Source organism: Gobio gobio, assembly GCF_949357685.1.
Source record: "Gobio gobio genome assembly, chromosome: 11".
Classification (NCBI taxonomy): domain Eukaryota; kingdom Metazoa; phylum Chordata; class Actinopteri; order Cypriniformes; family Gobionidae; genus Gobio; species Gobio gobio.
The window spans coordinates 52766130-52783629 of NC_137104.1; the positions used below are offsets into that span (position 1 = coordinate 52766130).

A 17500-nucleotide genomic window follows, 5' to 3' on the forward strand; every position below is an offset into this window, starting at 1 on the left:
GACCATGAATAATTCATTCCTTTGTTTTACTAAACCGTGGCCACGTTGTAATAACTGGTTCCCTTGTTGTAATTGAATCAAAACGAGGGAACGAATCAGTAAAATGTGTTGACGTATTAGTCAAGGGCCACGATTTAAAGGATTTGTTCACTTTTAAATAAATGTTGCTGATGATTTACTCACCCCCATGTCATCCAAGATGTCCATGTCTTTCTTTCTGCAGTCGAAAAGAAATTAAGGTTTTGGATGAAAACAGTTCCTCCATATAATGGACTTCAATGGGTTCCAAATGGTTCAAGGTCCAAAGGACAGTTTCAGTGCAGCTTCAAAGGGCTTTAAACGATATCAAACAATGAATACGGGTCTTATCTAGCAAAACTATCAGTTTCTGCGAGAAACCCAGCAGTATTTATGCTATTATTTTACCTCTTAACAGGAGAAACGCGATCGTCTCTGAGCTCTGCCATAACTTCCGGCAAGTAAGGTCAAATACGATCGTGGTCATAGATATATCGATAGTAGATGCCTCATTCTACTGATCCATTCAGTCGCTAATGAGGCATCTACGTATACATCTATGACCACGCTCGTATTTTGACCTCACTTGCCGGAAGTTATGGCGGAGCTCAGAGACGATCATGTAGGTCTGATAAAGAGGTAAAATAATAGCATAAATACTGCTGGGTTTCTCGCAGAAACTGATGGTTGGGCTAGATAAGACCCTTATTCATCGCCTGGTGTTGTTTAAAGCCCTTTGAAGCTGCACTGAAACTGTCATTTGGACCTTGAACCGTTTGGAGCCCATTGAAGTCCATTATATGGAGAAAAATCCTGGAATGTTTTCATCAAAAAAATTAATTTGCTTTCGACTGCAGAAAGAAAGACATGGACATCTTGGATGAAACGGGGGTGAGTAAATTATCAGCAAAAGTTTATTTAAAAGTGAACTAATCCTTTAATAAATCAAAGGAACAAATTATTATATTGTGCGCATGATTTAAATAATTAAAACTGATTAATAATTACGAGGGGATGAATTATATCTATATGCACTATTTAGTAAAACGAGGAAATTAATAATTCGATTGTGCATATGATTTAGTCAAATGAGGGAACAAATTATTATATTGTGTGCACGATTTAGAAAAAATAGGGAATACATTTTTATATCATGTGTACAATTTAAAACAAGGGGATTATGTGCACAATTGACTAAAACGAGAATTAATTGTTCATTTGTGGTCATGATATACATATTTTTCCCCTGAATGTCATGTCTGGGGCTCCGTAGTAATGCAATTTTTTTTTAAATATATATATTTTTTGTTGAAAATATCTAACTAATAATATATTTGATATAATTTGTAAAGTACAATTAAATGTTTCAATGTATTCTAATTTAATATTATAATATTTAACAATATTTCCTAGATTTAAAAAATGTATAAACAACTGCGACTTCAGTTTCTAGTTTTTTTTTTTTTTTTAAACCAACACGCAAAAAAAGAGAATAAAAAACACTTATCTGTAACTAAGTCTTCTATCATTTGACTTCCAGCACTGGATTGTCATGAAAATAGTCCCAAAATGTGAACTTTTGCCTTCATTTTCTGCAAATAGAATTGCATCTTTCGTGAGATATGAATATATGACATTTAACCGTGAGATTCACCCTTTCACCTGCATAACACGACTCAAATAAAGCCATTATAATGACACAACTGTTATTATTGCACTGAGCAACTTTTGGTAATCATAACGTCCTCCGCCAGGACATCAGTTACAAAAATAGGAAAAGATAAAGTTTCTGAGCGATAAACTAATATATTAAAGACTCTTAACGTTAGATTTGTTCAGGATGAGCTCAGAATGAAAGTGTGCAAGGGAAGTGCATGTGGTAAAGAGCGAGAGACCACAGTCCTCATCCCTCTCTCTCTCTCTCTCTCTCTCCCCTGAAGAGTTCAGCCCAGAGTCGCCCCCTGGTGGCCCTGAGAAGCAGCCCTGAGACCCGCAACACCAGGCCAAATACAGTCAAACCAACAAAAACAAGAAGAAAAGCACGCTTTCCTCCCACCCGGGCGAGCTTCTGTAGCTGCCGCCCATCCGTCGGGAATGTTAGTCGATCGCGTTCACAGTGTGGATTCGCACTCCACTTTGCAGGTGGTGGTCGCGGCGCCTTTGCGGGTGAGCTTGAGGAAGCTGGGCTTCTCTGTGACGCCGTTGTTACCAGATGACGTCAGTGCCTTCGCCTGCTCGCCCTTCGACCCGTCGCCCTCTTTGCTGGACCCCGGGTAGATGACGAGGAACCAGGACGCCAGGAAGCCCAGGAAGGAGCCGCCCGAGGCCACCATGGGAATGACCCGCACGCTGCCCACCGCATCCACCACCGCGCCCAGCGCAGACGCCACCAGGATCTGAGAGATGTACACTTGACACGACAGGATGGCGCAGTCGATGCCAAAGCCTCGCTTGGAGTTCCCGGGACTGTGGTGGACGTACTGCAAACAGAACAAAACACATCGGTCGCATCTCAACGTCCCGTGATCCTGCTCTCTGTCCCACAGCTCTGCACGTGTTACTGACACAAACCTGGGCGTATTAAAACTTAAAGGGTTAGTTCACCCAAAAATGAAAATTCTGTCAATTCTTCCCCTCATGTCGTTGGACACCCGTCAGACCTCCGTTCATCTTCAGACACAAATGAAGATATTTTAGTGTAAATCTGATGGCTCTGAAAGGCCTCCATTGGCACAATACACGGTTCACTCTCAAGACCCTTAAAAGACACTAAAGACGTCGTTACAAAGTCCATCTCACTACAGTGGTTCTACAATAACTTTATGAATCGGCGACAATAGTTTTTGTGCGCAAAAAAACCCCTAAATAACGACTTGTATAGTGATGACGATTTCAAAACACGGCCTCATGAAGCTTCGAAGCGTTATGAATCAGTGAGTCGAATCAGCGGTTTGGATCGCCAAATTTCAGCAGTTTGACACACGATCCGAATCATGATTCAACTCACTGATTCATAACGCTTCGAAGCTTCATGAGGCCGTGTTTTGAAATCGTCATCACTATACAAGTCGTTATTTAGGGTTTTTTTGCGCACAAAAACTATTGACGCCGATTCATAAAGTTATAGTAGAAGCACTGTAGTGAGCTGGACTTTGTAACGACGTCTTTAGTGCCTTTTAAGGGTCTTGAGAGTGAACCGTGTATTGTGCCAATGGAGGCCTTTCAGAGCCATCAGATTTACACTAAAATATCTTCATTTGTGTCTGAAGATGAACGGAGGTCTGACGGGTGTCGAACGACATGAGGGTAAGAATTGACAGAATTTTCATTTTTGGGTGAACTGAATTTTTGGGTACCTCCCTGAAATGACTTTTTTCAGGTTGGGATGTCTGTAACACTGTCTTAGTACATTAAGCCACGTTAAGCGTTTTCTTATAACATTTTTTTTATTTATAGTTTTCATTTTTTACAAAAACGCAAAAAACAAAATGAAACAACGAAATAAGACAACAAAAACCCTCTCTCCACAAGGCAAGCTATTAAATAATCATAAAAATAGAAATAAACAGTAATAAGCATATATTTACATCTAGTCTGTCTACATTTTTGTTTCTACATTTTAATTTAATTGTAACTAATTACTTTTATTTAAAATTGATTCATTTTTTTTTTTAAGTATAAGAAAAAATGAGAATCGTGTAAGAGAATCGTGATCTCAATTCCCATGGAGCAAAATCGTGATTCACATTTTAGCAAGAATCGTGCAGCCCTAATAACAATTCCTATTCAGTTTGCTCGTGTGCAGGACACAATTTATTTGCGGATTAAATATTTTAATATGTACTAAATATTAAAATATGTATAAAAATAATACATATTTTTTATTAAAATAAAATAAAATAACCAGCACTCCCTAATCAGTTTGCTTGTGTGCACACAATTTATAGGGATTGCAATTAAATTTTTTTTGTTTATGATTAAATATTTAAATATGTATAAAAATAAATATTTTAAATATACATTTAAATATTTTAATAAATAAAATAACCAGCTATTCAGTTTGCTTGTGTGCAATACATATATATATTTTTTTTTATTTTTTTATTTATTTAATATTTTTTTAAATAAATTAATCAGAATTTGCTCAATGTATAGGGATTGTGATTTCAATTTCTAGATTAAATATTAAGATTAAATATTTAAAATTAAATATTTAAAATATATATGTAAATGTTTTTTGAATAAATCAAAACAAAAATGAATCAGAATTTGCCTATTCACTTTCCTTGTGCACAATATAATGTGTCAAAAAACAGCAATTTAATGTTTTTTTTCCCCAATTATTGTTTAATTAAAGCTAATAAAAAATAGCAAAATTTCTGTTATGCTACTGAACAATGTAATCAAGTTAGCAACTCAAAGTTACAGAAAGTACTGTGATGACACCCGCTCAACACTGGTCATGTGACGGAGATGAATGACTGACCTCTTTAATGTCGTGATACTGGCCCAGAAGAGCATACGGACAGTACGAGATGCTCATGGAGATGATTCCCATGCTGCTGATCATCACCATGGAAACGTAGACGTTCGGGAAGATCGCCATGACGGCCGTGCCGATCGAGAAGCCCAGAGTGCCCAGGATGTAGATGACCTTTATGCTGAGGTCAAAGTTATCCAGGTACTTCTGCAGTAAAGCTGCATTCACAGAAGAAAGGCAGGATGAGGAGGAGAGTTGATCTGATGATCTGTGCATCTGAAGTGTGAGGAGACGTACCTGAGCAGACGGCGGCAGTGGCCGCGTATATCACCAGCCCCCAGCAGCCCATCTGAACCCCGCGGTGGTAGTTATGAAGGGCCGTGGAGTTCAGCGGGGCCTACGGGAAACACACACACACACACACACACACACACTCATATTAACCGTAAAGTTCCCATCTGATGTCCACCACACCATCTTCTGCTTTATGCTTGCTGACACCTGAACCATGTCGTCTCTTCAAACATGTTAGCAAACTCACGGTCAGCAATCACACACTACAAAATGATTTCTCAATAGCTGTAGTTTTCCCAAGCTTTTTCATCACCAAACATATTTTCTTGAGATTATATATTAATATTTCAACATATTTCTTGAATATTTTATATTGCATATGTTCACGGTTCTCTGATGTCAGTTACGTGACATGCAGGGAAACAAATATTTAATCTTTTTTAGTAAGTTTATGATTTAATTATCATTTACAGTTATTTATAGTATTTTTATATTTATTTTGAAATTTTATTGAGACCCTTTTAATTTTACATTATAATAATTAAATTATTAGTGTCTCTTTTAATTAAAAATTAGCTTGTTTTATTTGTTTTTTTTATGTTATATTTTTATTAAAATATATAAAAATTATATATTATATTTTAAATATATAACGATTTAAAAAGCTTTTCTTTTCATTAACTATTAGATTTGTATTAAAATTAATACATCAATAAATATTATTACAACAACAAACATTTTATCTTTTTTATTAAATGTTTTTTATTTATTTTTTATTTAATTGATTTTTTATTATTTAATTATAAGATTTATTTTTAATTAAATATTAGATTTTTATTAAAATTAATAGATCAATAAATATTATTATTATTATTACAAAGTATATTTTTTATTAACCATTTTATTTGTTTTTAAATGTAATAGATTTTTTTATTATTTAATTATTTAAAAAAAATAAAAATCAGCTTTTTGTTCAAATAAATACATAAATAATAATAATAATTATTATTATTGTTATTATTATTATTATTATTACAACAAACATTTTTATCTTTTTTATTAAGTGTTCTTATTTCTTTGTTTATTTAATTTATATTTTATGATTTAATTATCAGCTTTTCTTTTAATAAAAAAATCAGCTTTTTATTAAATTAATACATCAATAAATATTATGTTTATTCCAACAAAGTATATTTTTTATTAAGTGTTTTATTTTATTTTTTAATTTAATTGATTTTCTATTATTTAATTATAAAAATCAGCTTTTTTTCGAATAAATACATTAATAATAATAATAATAATTATTATTATTATTACAACAACAAACATTTTGTTATTTTATTACTTTTTTATGATTTAATTAACAGCTTTTCTTTTAATTAAAAATTTTCATTCATTAAAATTAATACATCATCAATAAATATTATGTTACATTGTAAAAAAGTTGCTGCCTTAAATTTTTAAGTACAATCAACTTGTATGTTTAAGTCAATTCAACTTAAATTGCATTAAACTGACTTAAAAAAATTGTTGAATATTGTATAACTTATAACAAAGTTTTTTTCATTTTGATGAGTTAAAGCAATGTAAAAATGTATGTTGATATAACTTATTGATATATTATTTATTACAGTGTATTATTATTATTATTATTATTATTATTATGTCATGTCGCAAATCTGGTTTCAGGTGAATTATAGTCTTTTTCTCAGACAAAGTTATATATAGCTCACTAGTTTTACTTTCATGGTGCTTGACAATAAATAAATACATTTACAATAAACTGGTCATTTTGTAGTAATAAAAATAATAAATCACATTTATGTAGCGCTTTTCTAGGCACTCACTCAAAGCGTTTTTACATAGAAGGGGGAATCTCCTCAACCACCACCAATGTGCAGCACCACCTGGATGATGCGACGGCAGCCATATTGCGCCAGTACGCCCACCACACACACCAGCTGATTGATGGAGAGGAGACTGAGGGATGATACCAATCGTATATATATATGGGGATGATTAGGAGGCCATGATGGACAGGGGCCAATGGGCAAATGTTGGCCAGGATGCCGGGGTTACACCCCTACTCTTTATCGAAGGACATCCTGGGATTTTTTATGACCACAGAGATTCAGGACCTCGGTTTAACGTCTCATCCGAAGGACGGTGCTTGTTACAGTATAGTGTCCCCATCACTACACTGGGGTGTTAGGACCCACACAGACCACAGGGTGAGCGCCCCCTGCTTGCCTCACTAACACCTCTCCCAGCAGCTACCTAGTTTTCCCAGTTTGGTCTCCCATCCAGGTTCAGGCTCAGCCCTGCTTAGCTTCAGTGGGAAACCAGTCTTGGGCTACAGGGTGATATGGCTGCTGCCATATTTTGTGTCGAACTCTTCCTCAGACGTAGACATATGCATTAAAAAAAACACAGGATCTCACCGTAGGGTCGCCCTCGTAGATGACCTGGCCCATGAAGTCGGTGTAGAACACGGCCTCTGCGATGATGGCGAACCATGTGACCAGGTGACACACACACAGTCTGAACAGCTCTCTGGGCATCTTCAGCATGGACATCCACAGCAGCCGGACGGTGGTCTCCGCCTCGCCCTCCTCGCTCTCCGTGTCGCCGCTGGAGGTGGTGTTCCCGCTCTGATGCCTCGCCCTCTGGCCGTTCTTCTGCTTCAGCCGCTTCTCCATCTCGTAGATGTCGTTCATGCTGCGGGACGGTTTGATGAGGAAGGCGGCGTTGGCGCGGCGGTAGCGGTAGCGGTGGGACCCCACCCGGCCGTAGTAGGAGAAGGTGCAGGACGACTGGCGGTAGAAGGTGTGGCGTCTGCGGCGCATGGATGCGCTGGTGCTGGAGGGCTGCAGGCCGGCCGGCCCGTGGCCGTTGAGGTCCGTCGGATGTCCGTTGGGCGCTTTGGATTCGTTGAGCTGATTGTTGAGCAGAGCTTCTTCTCCCTCGCTCTCCACCTGCTGCATAAACGCCGATAAGCGGCTGAACTTTCCGCGCAGGAACTCCTGACTCCCTGCGCTGCTGCTGCGGCGCGGCGGCGACCCGTGGTAGGAAGAGATGCGATCTTGGAAGATAGACGGCTCGATTTCCCGCAGGAACAGCATGTCGTGGTCTAGATGGTCCAGCGTGGCGTCAGCCATCGCCAGAACCGAGTCGCTTTTACTGCGCACGATATCCACGTCCAGGAAGTCCATGTCCAGCTCGCGCTCCGATCGCCTGTCCGTGTCGTAGTAGCCGTAGGGCTCGTCTTCGTGGATCATGTCGAGCTGGGGATGGTGCGGTGCGATTTTAACGCTGGATTGGGTTTCCGCCTCCTCATCCAGACGGTCTTGTTGCGGACTGAACTGCTGCTCCTCGATACTGAACAGGTGCAGAGCCACGGAAATCGTGAACAGAACCGCGGCGAACATGAACAGAATCTGCTCTTGAGACTTGAAGGTTCTGCCCAAGAAGGTGTGTGTCCAGTCAAGACCGCCCAGAGCGTAACCCACGGCTCCACCGAGCCCTGAAACACACACACACACACACAGTTTAGCACCATGGGAATGTTTGGGAAAACTATGGGGAACTATCTACACACACCACGGGTCTCCTTATGCTGCGTTCACACTAAACGCGAATAGAGCGTCAAATCGCGTCTAGTTTGACGCGTGAACATTTTGAATTAAAATAGACGCGCGTTCAAGGCGCTCCAATATGTCATAAAACACCACTCTGCCTCTTTTCATTTTCATTAAAAATATATATTAAGCATTAATAGCCACACAAATGTGGTCCAGGCAACTCCTACATTATCTTCACTGCATGTATATTTAAATATCCTTAAAAAATAAAGTTATGAAACTTCTCTTTGCCCTAAGTCAAAACGATTTGGCAGACAACAAATGATAGATTCATGACACCAAAGATCGGCCGTTAGATCCACACAAAATGAACCACTACAGGACATCAGAGCAGCGGCAGACGTCAGAAGGACTGGCCGAGGAAAGGCTGCTCTCGCCGGGGTTAATGAGCGCTGAGCGCCCGCTGATCGCCTGGATCTCACAACTCCAAAAACACCAGATTATTTTTTTAAACAGGCACTCTCTTTATAAATAAACCACAGATTTGAGCTTTAAACATCTACATTCTCACCTGAAAAAGTCTTAAAACTACATTTTTTGACACAGTAGTATTTTTAAATTATGCGGGGTTTCTCATCTCGTCACTTTACCACGTGACAGCAGCTGAAAATAATAATATTCAGTATAATTCAGATACAGGCTCCTGATTGGTTAACGCGGCGTGAATTGACGCCAAAGTTCAGATTTTTCAACTCGGGCGTCAGACGCGAATTCGCTTCAAACGCGTGAATGCACAAAAAGCTTCACTCGCGCATAACGCGCGTATCGTGCAAGACGCTCAATTGACCTATCGGTAAGCCCCGTCCCCCTTAGTTACTGTTGCTAACTCGGACAAACAAACGGAGTTGCTATATCTTACAGTGACAGCTGTCAGTGTGAAAACTTTATCCCAAGATGTTTTTGGACACAGAATGTAGCGTATATCCCGTCCGAATGATGGCCAAACTTTACTGATGGTTTATCAAGTTTATTATGTCCTTTTTCACTCCAAAAAATCATCGTAAGAGCTGAACAAACAAAGCAGAAGAAGTGCGCATTAACGTCTCATTCACAAACTCTCTCTCTCCGTTGCTTTACCATTAACACACACAGCAAATTACACTAAAACACTCATACAACTAACAGTAAACAAACATACACACAGAGCTTATGACTTTTCGGGGGTGCAGTTAATAACTGGAAAACTTTGTATCTGCAAAACAACTCCGATAAACTGCGTGCGAGCTCTCGCTTTCACTACCCATAGACTATAACACCCATCAAATTAGGAGTCCTCCTTATAGGACAGATAATGCAGACATATCTAAAATTAAATTAATTTACATATAACCAGTTTAATATGGAGAGGCACTGAAATGTAGACCTTCGTGTTTTTGACCTACAGTGTTACATGACGTGAGAACAGTTAGTTATTTCGGTTTGTATGTTAGCAGGGACTTTAATCGTAACTTAACGAGAGTTTGACAAACAGAAAATCCTCTCAGGATCTCTGGAGTTAGTGTTGCAGTGCCTCAGGCACGACATTTGAGCATTTTTGTAGCATAAACACCATCAAACCGATGAGAGCTTCGGATTCTCCAATGTTTCTCTATGGCGCTGAAACCTAAAGATGACGAGTTCCGGTCCCAGCGCAACTGATACTCAACTGCTATTGGCTCATCTGCGTTCGAGGGGAGGGGCTTACTGATAGGTCAATTCGCGTCCATGGACTGGAATGAGACGGAACTGCGTCCATCGCGCCGCGCGAAACGCGTCTATCGTGCCGCAGGACCTCCAGACTTGCGTCAACGTGCCTTTCCATTGACTTAACATTGAAATCACTCGCTCCAGACGCTCTATCCGCATTTGGTGTGAACGCAGCATTACAGTGAAGCCGCCATTTTGCGCCGCCATGTTTCTACAGTAGCGGACAAACTTCTCTACAGAGCGCAAGTCACTCTCTGCTGTCTCAGACGACGACATCTTTGTCCTGTGACGGCCACCGTAGCTTCTCTGTGTGTTTTGAAAGGGAGGGGTGAGCGATGGACGGGTGCAATACACAACATCACCACTAGATGCCACTAAAATTCACACACTGCACCTTTAAGTTTATTTTTCTGACCCCATTGGCAGATATTTCCTTCTCTGTTTAAGCAAAAACACAGAGTAACAGTTGTTTGCAGTGTGTGAATTGTGTCATTGAGTGTCTCATGACGGTCAGTCGTGATGTGTGCGGAGTGTGTGCTGTGGCGGTGCTGTACCTGCAGAGAAGGCGTGGATGTTGAGGGCCATGTCCTGCTCCTCGGTGTCAGCCACATCCAGCAGATACGCTCGTATGGGGCCCTCCGTCGCATCCGCACAGAAGTCCAGCACCACCACCCCCAACACCGTCATCACTATTCCTATGGGCTGGTTATTCGGCACGTCTCCTATAGCAAGACCTGAGACAGACACACACACACACACACACACACACACACACACACACACACACACACACACACACACACACACACACACACACACACACACACACACACACACACACACACACACACACACAGACAGACAGAGAGATTACGGTTTGGGAAATCCCAGACTTTAGACAGTTTCCTGCCTGATTTGGAGGGAAACGTCTACAGAATTCTTCAGAATCAGAGCTGGTACCCTAAAATAAAACTCAACCTAAAACTTTTAAAATCGTTTCTGGAAATTTAAATATCCAATGAAAAACTTGCATTCGCATACACACACATCCACACACACTCTCACAGAGACACACACACACTCACACAGAGTCACACAAACTCCCACAGAGGCACTCTCACTCACACAGACACTCTCTCTCTCTCTCTCTCTCTCTCTCTCTCTCTCACACACACACACACACACACACACACACACACACACACACACACACACACACACACACACTCAGACACACACTCTCACGCACTCTCACATCCAAACACACACAGAGACACACACACTCTCACAGAGACACACTCACACACACTCTCTCTCTCTCTCTCTCTCTCTCTCTCTCTCTCACACACACACACACACACACACACACACACACACACACACACACTCACTCTCATACAAACTCACACAGACTCTCACACACTCACACAGAGACACACACACTCACACACACACACACACACACACACACACACACAGACACACACACACACACAGAGACACACACTCTCACACAGAGACACTCTCACACAGAGACACACTCACACTCACTCTCACAGAGACACACACTCTCACACAAAGACACACTCACACACAGACACACACACACACACACACACACACACAGACACACACACAGAGACACACACTCTCACACAGAGACACACACACACACACACACACACACACACACACACAGACACTCACACATACACAATAAAACTTACAACAGACTGTACGTGCACATTTACAGTTCATCAGAATTTCACACAGACTTTAATGTGCGCCACACACACACAGCCCTCTGGGAATTCAAACATCCCGGTTCAGACCTCTGTGTCCTGACCTTGATCCGGCACATTGTCACAACATGCCCTGTTTACATGTGTGTGTGTGTGTGCGCGCGTGAGAAAACACACAGACATATTGATTGTTCTGGCTTATTTTAGAGCTGTTACATTAGATGTGTGCTACTACAGCCCGAGGTCACAGGGTCAAGTAGTGCTTCATCTGTGTAATTATTGGTGTGTGTGTGTGTGTGTGTGCTGCTCACAATGATCTGAATAAACCGCTAACCTAAAGCATGAAACTTGAGTGTGTCATTCGTCCCACACGGGTTACGCTACAGAATAAATGATTTCATTGTGAAGAGACGTGCTGTGCTCGGTTTTGGATTATAAAACAGAAAAAGAAAAGACCTAATGGATACTTGTGGAGGACTTTTGATTTGGGCTAGTAGTAGAGAATCCCCTAGCAACCACCCAGAACACCCTAGCAACGGCTAGAAATGCACTATAAAAAAAACACCACAGAAATGTTAGTATCATGGAGGTACAAATAAAATAAAATACTAAAATAAAAATATAAATAAAATTACAAAATAATAATAAAAGTAAAACAGTTAAATAATTAAAATAAAATAAATATAATAAAAATTAAAATAATGAATAATAAAATAAAATAAAATATATAAATAAAAGGAAATAAAAATAAATAAAATTAAAATAAAATACAAAAAAATAATACATAATAAAATAGAATAAAAAGTAAAACAATTAAATAATAAAATAATTAAAATAAAATAAAAAAAATAATAAAAACTAAAATAATGAATAATAAAATAAAATATATAAATAAAAAGGAAATAAAAATAAATAAAATAAATATAAAATGCTAAAAAATAATACATAATAAAATAGAATAAAAATATAAATAAAATAAAAAATATAAATAAAACAATAAAAAAAATACATTTTACATTTTTTTTAAATTTGTAAATCTTTCTAATTTGTTTCTAGTATTGTTTTAAGCACTGTTGAAACTGTACAAAAGCACGCATATAGAGGGCAGAAACTATCTCGACTCTTGCTCTGTGTAAGGTCAGCGGTAGGGTGAGTATTGCGCTTTCTTCCTCACAATGGAGTCGGCGCGCAGCAAGCGAGCCGTGGAGACAGGAAGTTGTTCCAGATAGGCAATGAAAGGTAAAAAGGGGCACAACAGGAAACAGTTCCCTGTGAACTGGTTCCTAGTCCTTTCCCATGTCATAGAGACCGACGGAGTTCATGCTGACACACACACACACAGCATTTGCTCAGATACTGACAAAAACAAGGTTTTACCAAACCTCGGTAGGAAAAGGTGCATTGGGGAATTAAGGCCAGGTGTGCACACCATGTATTAAACAATCACTGTTTTAGTTTCTCCAGACGTCCTCACCTATCAGAGAGCCGTTGAGAAAGAGAGCCACGCCCAGCAGGACGCCCACACACAGGGCCAGGATGAAGGGCCGTCTGCGGCCCCAGCGCAGCGTGCAGCGGTCACTGGCCGAGCCGATCAGAGGGGTGAAGATCAGGCCCAGGATGGGGCTCAGGAACCACGTCAGGCTGTAGTATTGCTCTGGAAGACCTGAGAGCGGGACAAACGCAACATGTCAATGATGTCACTTCCTGTGCACACGGCCCAGGGCTCATAAATATCACATACCAAAAGGACTTGTTCATTTAAAAGGTAGGGTAGGTAGGATTTGGTTAAAAAACTTTTTTTCCAAATTTGTTTAAACTTTCTTTATATATCAATACATAATTAAAATGTAAGTACTCAGAAAAAGAAAGTATGAAAATTGAGTGTCTGTAGACCTCTCACGACTGTTTTAAAGACAGCTCATTATTTCCATTCACTCCACCTTCTCCCTTCTGGGCTCTTTCCAAAGCCACGCCCCCAAAACACATGAACGCGCCCACCGCGATCAGCTCAGCTCAGCTGACGCATTACTAACCTGAGGCGAGCGGAGAAGAAGTGCATGTACATCATGTCAGAATCACATGTAATAAAAAATCTAACTTTATCATTATGAATATAAGCAAATAAGATGTCTTTTAGTACTCACTATCAAGCTAGAATAACAATACTGGTAAAGTTTAAAATACACACACAACACAGTGTCTACGACACACACAGATACAAGATAAAAACATTGGTAGCGTATATAAAAACAAACCAAGGGCCGAAATAAACGTGCAGGTAAAGTTCCCGGTGAACAAGAAGAGTTTAGACATAGTAGCTAAAGCTAACTTAGTTCTAAAAAAAGTTCCTGGATGCGGTGTACTAGCTTTTACACATGCATTTTGTTATCTCAAGTTACATTTTGCGAAATTCAACACGACAGCGATCAACTTGAGCTAAGCATATTGAGTATTTATCATCTCTACTAATGGCTCGCTAAGTGTATAACATTGTAACTTTATGCTAAGTAATGTTATGTTAGCTATATTAGGCAGCTACGTGTGCTAGTGAGACATGCTTCATGAAAACATAAACCACAAAAATTGTATAATCAAAATGAAAGATGACCAGTCCAGCAGAAATACAGCCTCTTGAACTCAGATCAAACGGGTGCGCCAGGGTTGCCAGGTTTTCACAACAAAATCCGCCCAATTGCTACTCAAAACTAGCCCAAAACAAGCCCAATCGTGTTTCTACGGTAAAAATCGCATTTAGGGGGTAAAATATGTGTCTTTTTGGTAGGGCTGCCTGCTAAAATTCGCAAATCCCGGGGCAAAATATCACATAATTGGGGTCGCTTCAACCCGCGGACATGAAAAACAGCCGCGGCAACAGTGCTGAAGTAGCCCGACTTGGCAACACTGGGGCGCATGAGGGCGGATCCTGGAGCAGAAGCGGCGGTAGCCATGGTAACGAGAGAGAGTGACAGTCGCCCAAGCCAATCACTTGATTCGGCCCGAACGAAAATAATGAGCGGTGTTTATTGCAGATTAAAAAGTCTAGAGTCACTCGATTTTTATACTCTCTTTTTCAGAGTACTTAAATTTTAATTATGTATTGACATATAAAGACAGTTTAAACAAACTTGGACAAAAGTGTTTTAGATCATACTTACCTACCCCACCTTTAATGAGATGTCATCTATCTTTTGATGAGATAGCTAAACTTGAACAGAATTTCCTGATTGAAGACAAGAGTATTTACGACCCAAAATGTAGTCATAAATCTATAATAAACATGCTTCAGTTAAGGAAACGAATCACCCCAAGTGGAAAATTATTTTGGAATTCTCGAATAGATAAGATCAATTGGAAAAAAGCATGGTTACTACCTTATAAATGTTGTGTACCAAATAAAGTTAAAGAATTACATTTAAAAATGTTGCATAATATTTACCCAACCAACAAGATTACATCTAAATTTGGTAATGTTAATTTGAACTGTAATTTTTGAAATTCCAATATTGAGTCAATTGATCATCTTTTCTACATGTGCCCCCTTATCAAAGAATTCTGGTCTGATTTGTCAAAATTCATTGCTTCAAAGTCCAGTTTTGTTATTGATTTAACCATGTGTGATATAATTTGTTATTTTTCTCATTGTAATCATAACATAGATTACATAGGAAATGTATGCATCTTACTGGCAAAATACTATATTCATAAATGTAAGTTTTCATCATCAATACCCACATTTAATAATTTCCTTTGTGACTTGAACTACTTAATCAGGAGACTAAAAAAAGTTAACAACAAAAAAAGGGTCAAACTTGTGGAATTATACAGTGATTTGTTAAAAAATGTGTAATTTGACTCCCTGCCTCTCTCATTCTCTCTTTTTTTGTATAATTTACTCTCCTTCCCTCTGTTCTTATAACTTTATACTGTCATCCATTTTGCTTGTAAAGCTTATTTGTTGTAATGTTGTTTACATCTGCAATAAAAAAAATAAAAAAATAAAAAAATATCACGCAATTGCATATTATTATTATTATTATGCGTATTGCTTTCAGAAAACAGCACTAACAGTAATATGATAACAGACCCATTATAAACCACTTACTCATTACAAACCCCCTAATATTCATCCAAAGCAGATCAATACTAATGCTAATGCTAACATTATCCAATATTCAACATCCTCACTCAGGCCTAAATTTAAGATTTATGTATTTGAATTGCATATCAAATTCATTTGGATTACACAGATGTAACATAAACATATTAATGTGATAAGTGTTTTTATCTTTATGGTTACTCATATTATGTGTCGACCTCCAGTGGGTTTTGGGGTTGAACTTTTAGGTCAGGACGGCTGACGTCTGTCACAGCTGGCACTCGAAATTATGATCGTATGACCAGATTCAATAAGAAAATAGGATCAGACTATAAAGCAGATTGTTTGTATGAGTAACAGGCGTTGAACGTTATTCAAATAACACACACACACACACACTCACATGACTTGAATCATAAATAAGGCCGCTGTGGAAATCATTATGCGGTTAATAATCCTCTAAAAGCCTGGCAAACGTCCATCTTACCAATTGAAATCCCCGTTATTGTTCCCAGATCAGACAGGAGCTCTGAGCTGATCTACACACACTTTCCCAATGTCATCATCATCAGGAGAAAACCTGAGAGAATCAGGCCAACAACACACCTCAAATGTCTTTCCTCTGTTTTATTTACTCAAATCATCTGATTTAGTTATTAATATTCTTATGATATGCCAGGTTAGATATACGTAGTTTCAGGAGTTAAATGTTGATTTATTTTTTGGTAGCGACCCATCTCATTATTTAGATTCAGAATTTATATAAATTAATTTGTACTTGATCATGAGATGTTATTTTCTACGGTTAGAAAAACAAATATGCTCTCATAAAAAGGTTTTTAAAAAACCCTGGAATTAATTTCATAGAGGAAAGTTAACTTACATTTAGAAAAAAACATATTGAAAGTATAGAAAAGGATTTAAAATAATAGTAATAAAACAAAAGATTCAGTCAAGTGCTCACGGGAAAAAAGAGCAAACAAGTTTAAAAATTAAATAAAATTAAATAATCAATAAAATATATAATAAATAATTCAGTTAAGACTTCAAAGGAAACATGAGTAAAAGGAAAAATAAATAATTAAAAAATTAAATAAAATTAATCATATTAATATATAAAATATAATTCAATAAAAATACAGAAAAGATGAGAAAAAGAAAAAAGTTATAATTAAAAAATTAAATAAAATTAATAATATTATTATATAAAATATAATTCAGTTAAGTGTTCATATAATAGATGAGTAAAATAAAAAAAATTATTATTAAAAAATAAAAGAAATAATATTATATAAAATATAATTCTCTAAAATACAGAAAAAAAGAATTATTAAAAACATAAAATAAAATTAATAATATTATTATTCAGTATAATTCAGTTAATAATGTAATAATAATAATAATTAATAATAATTCAGTTAAGTGCTCAGAAAAGATTAGTAAAAGAAAAACAAATTATTAAAAAATAAAATAAAATGAATATTATCTTAAACATAATTCAATAAAGTGCTCAGAAAAGACGAGTAAAAGAATAAATTATAAT

General features: G+C 37.9%; 1 protein-coding gene across 1 annotated transcript in view; it reads right to left on the bottom strand.

Moving 5' to 3' along the window:
• Positions 1–1487: 1487 nt before the first annotated feature.
• Positions 1488–17500, bottom strand: part of slc45a4a (solute carrier family 45 member 4a) — a 76783-nt gene continuing 60770 nt past the window's right edge. The window contains exons 4-9 of the mRNA XM_079828637.1: positions 13336–13524; positions 10674–10853; positions 7234–8315; positions 4796–4895; positions 4505–4716; positions 1488–2498 (exon numbers count right to left, since the gene is read on the bottom strand). Coding sequence (XP_079684763.1) covers positions 2130–2498; positions 4505–4716; positions 4796–4895; positions 7234–8315; positions 10674–10853; positions 13336–13524 — 2132 coding nt within the window. The 3' untranslated portion in view covers positions 1488–2129. The remainder of the gene's footprint in view (positions 2499–4504; positions 4717–4795; positions 4896–7233; positions 8316–10673; positions 10854–13335; positions 13525–17500) is intronic.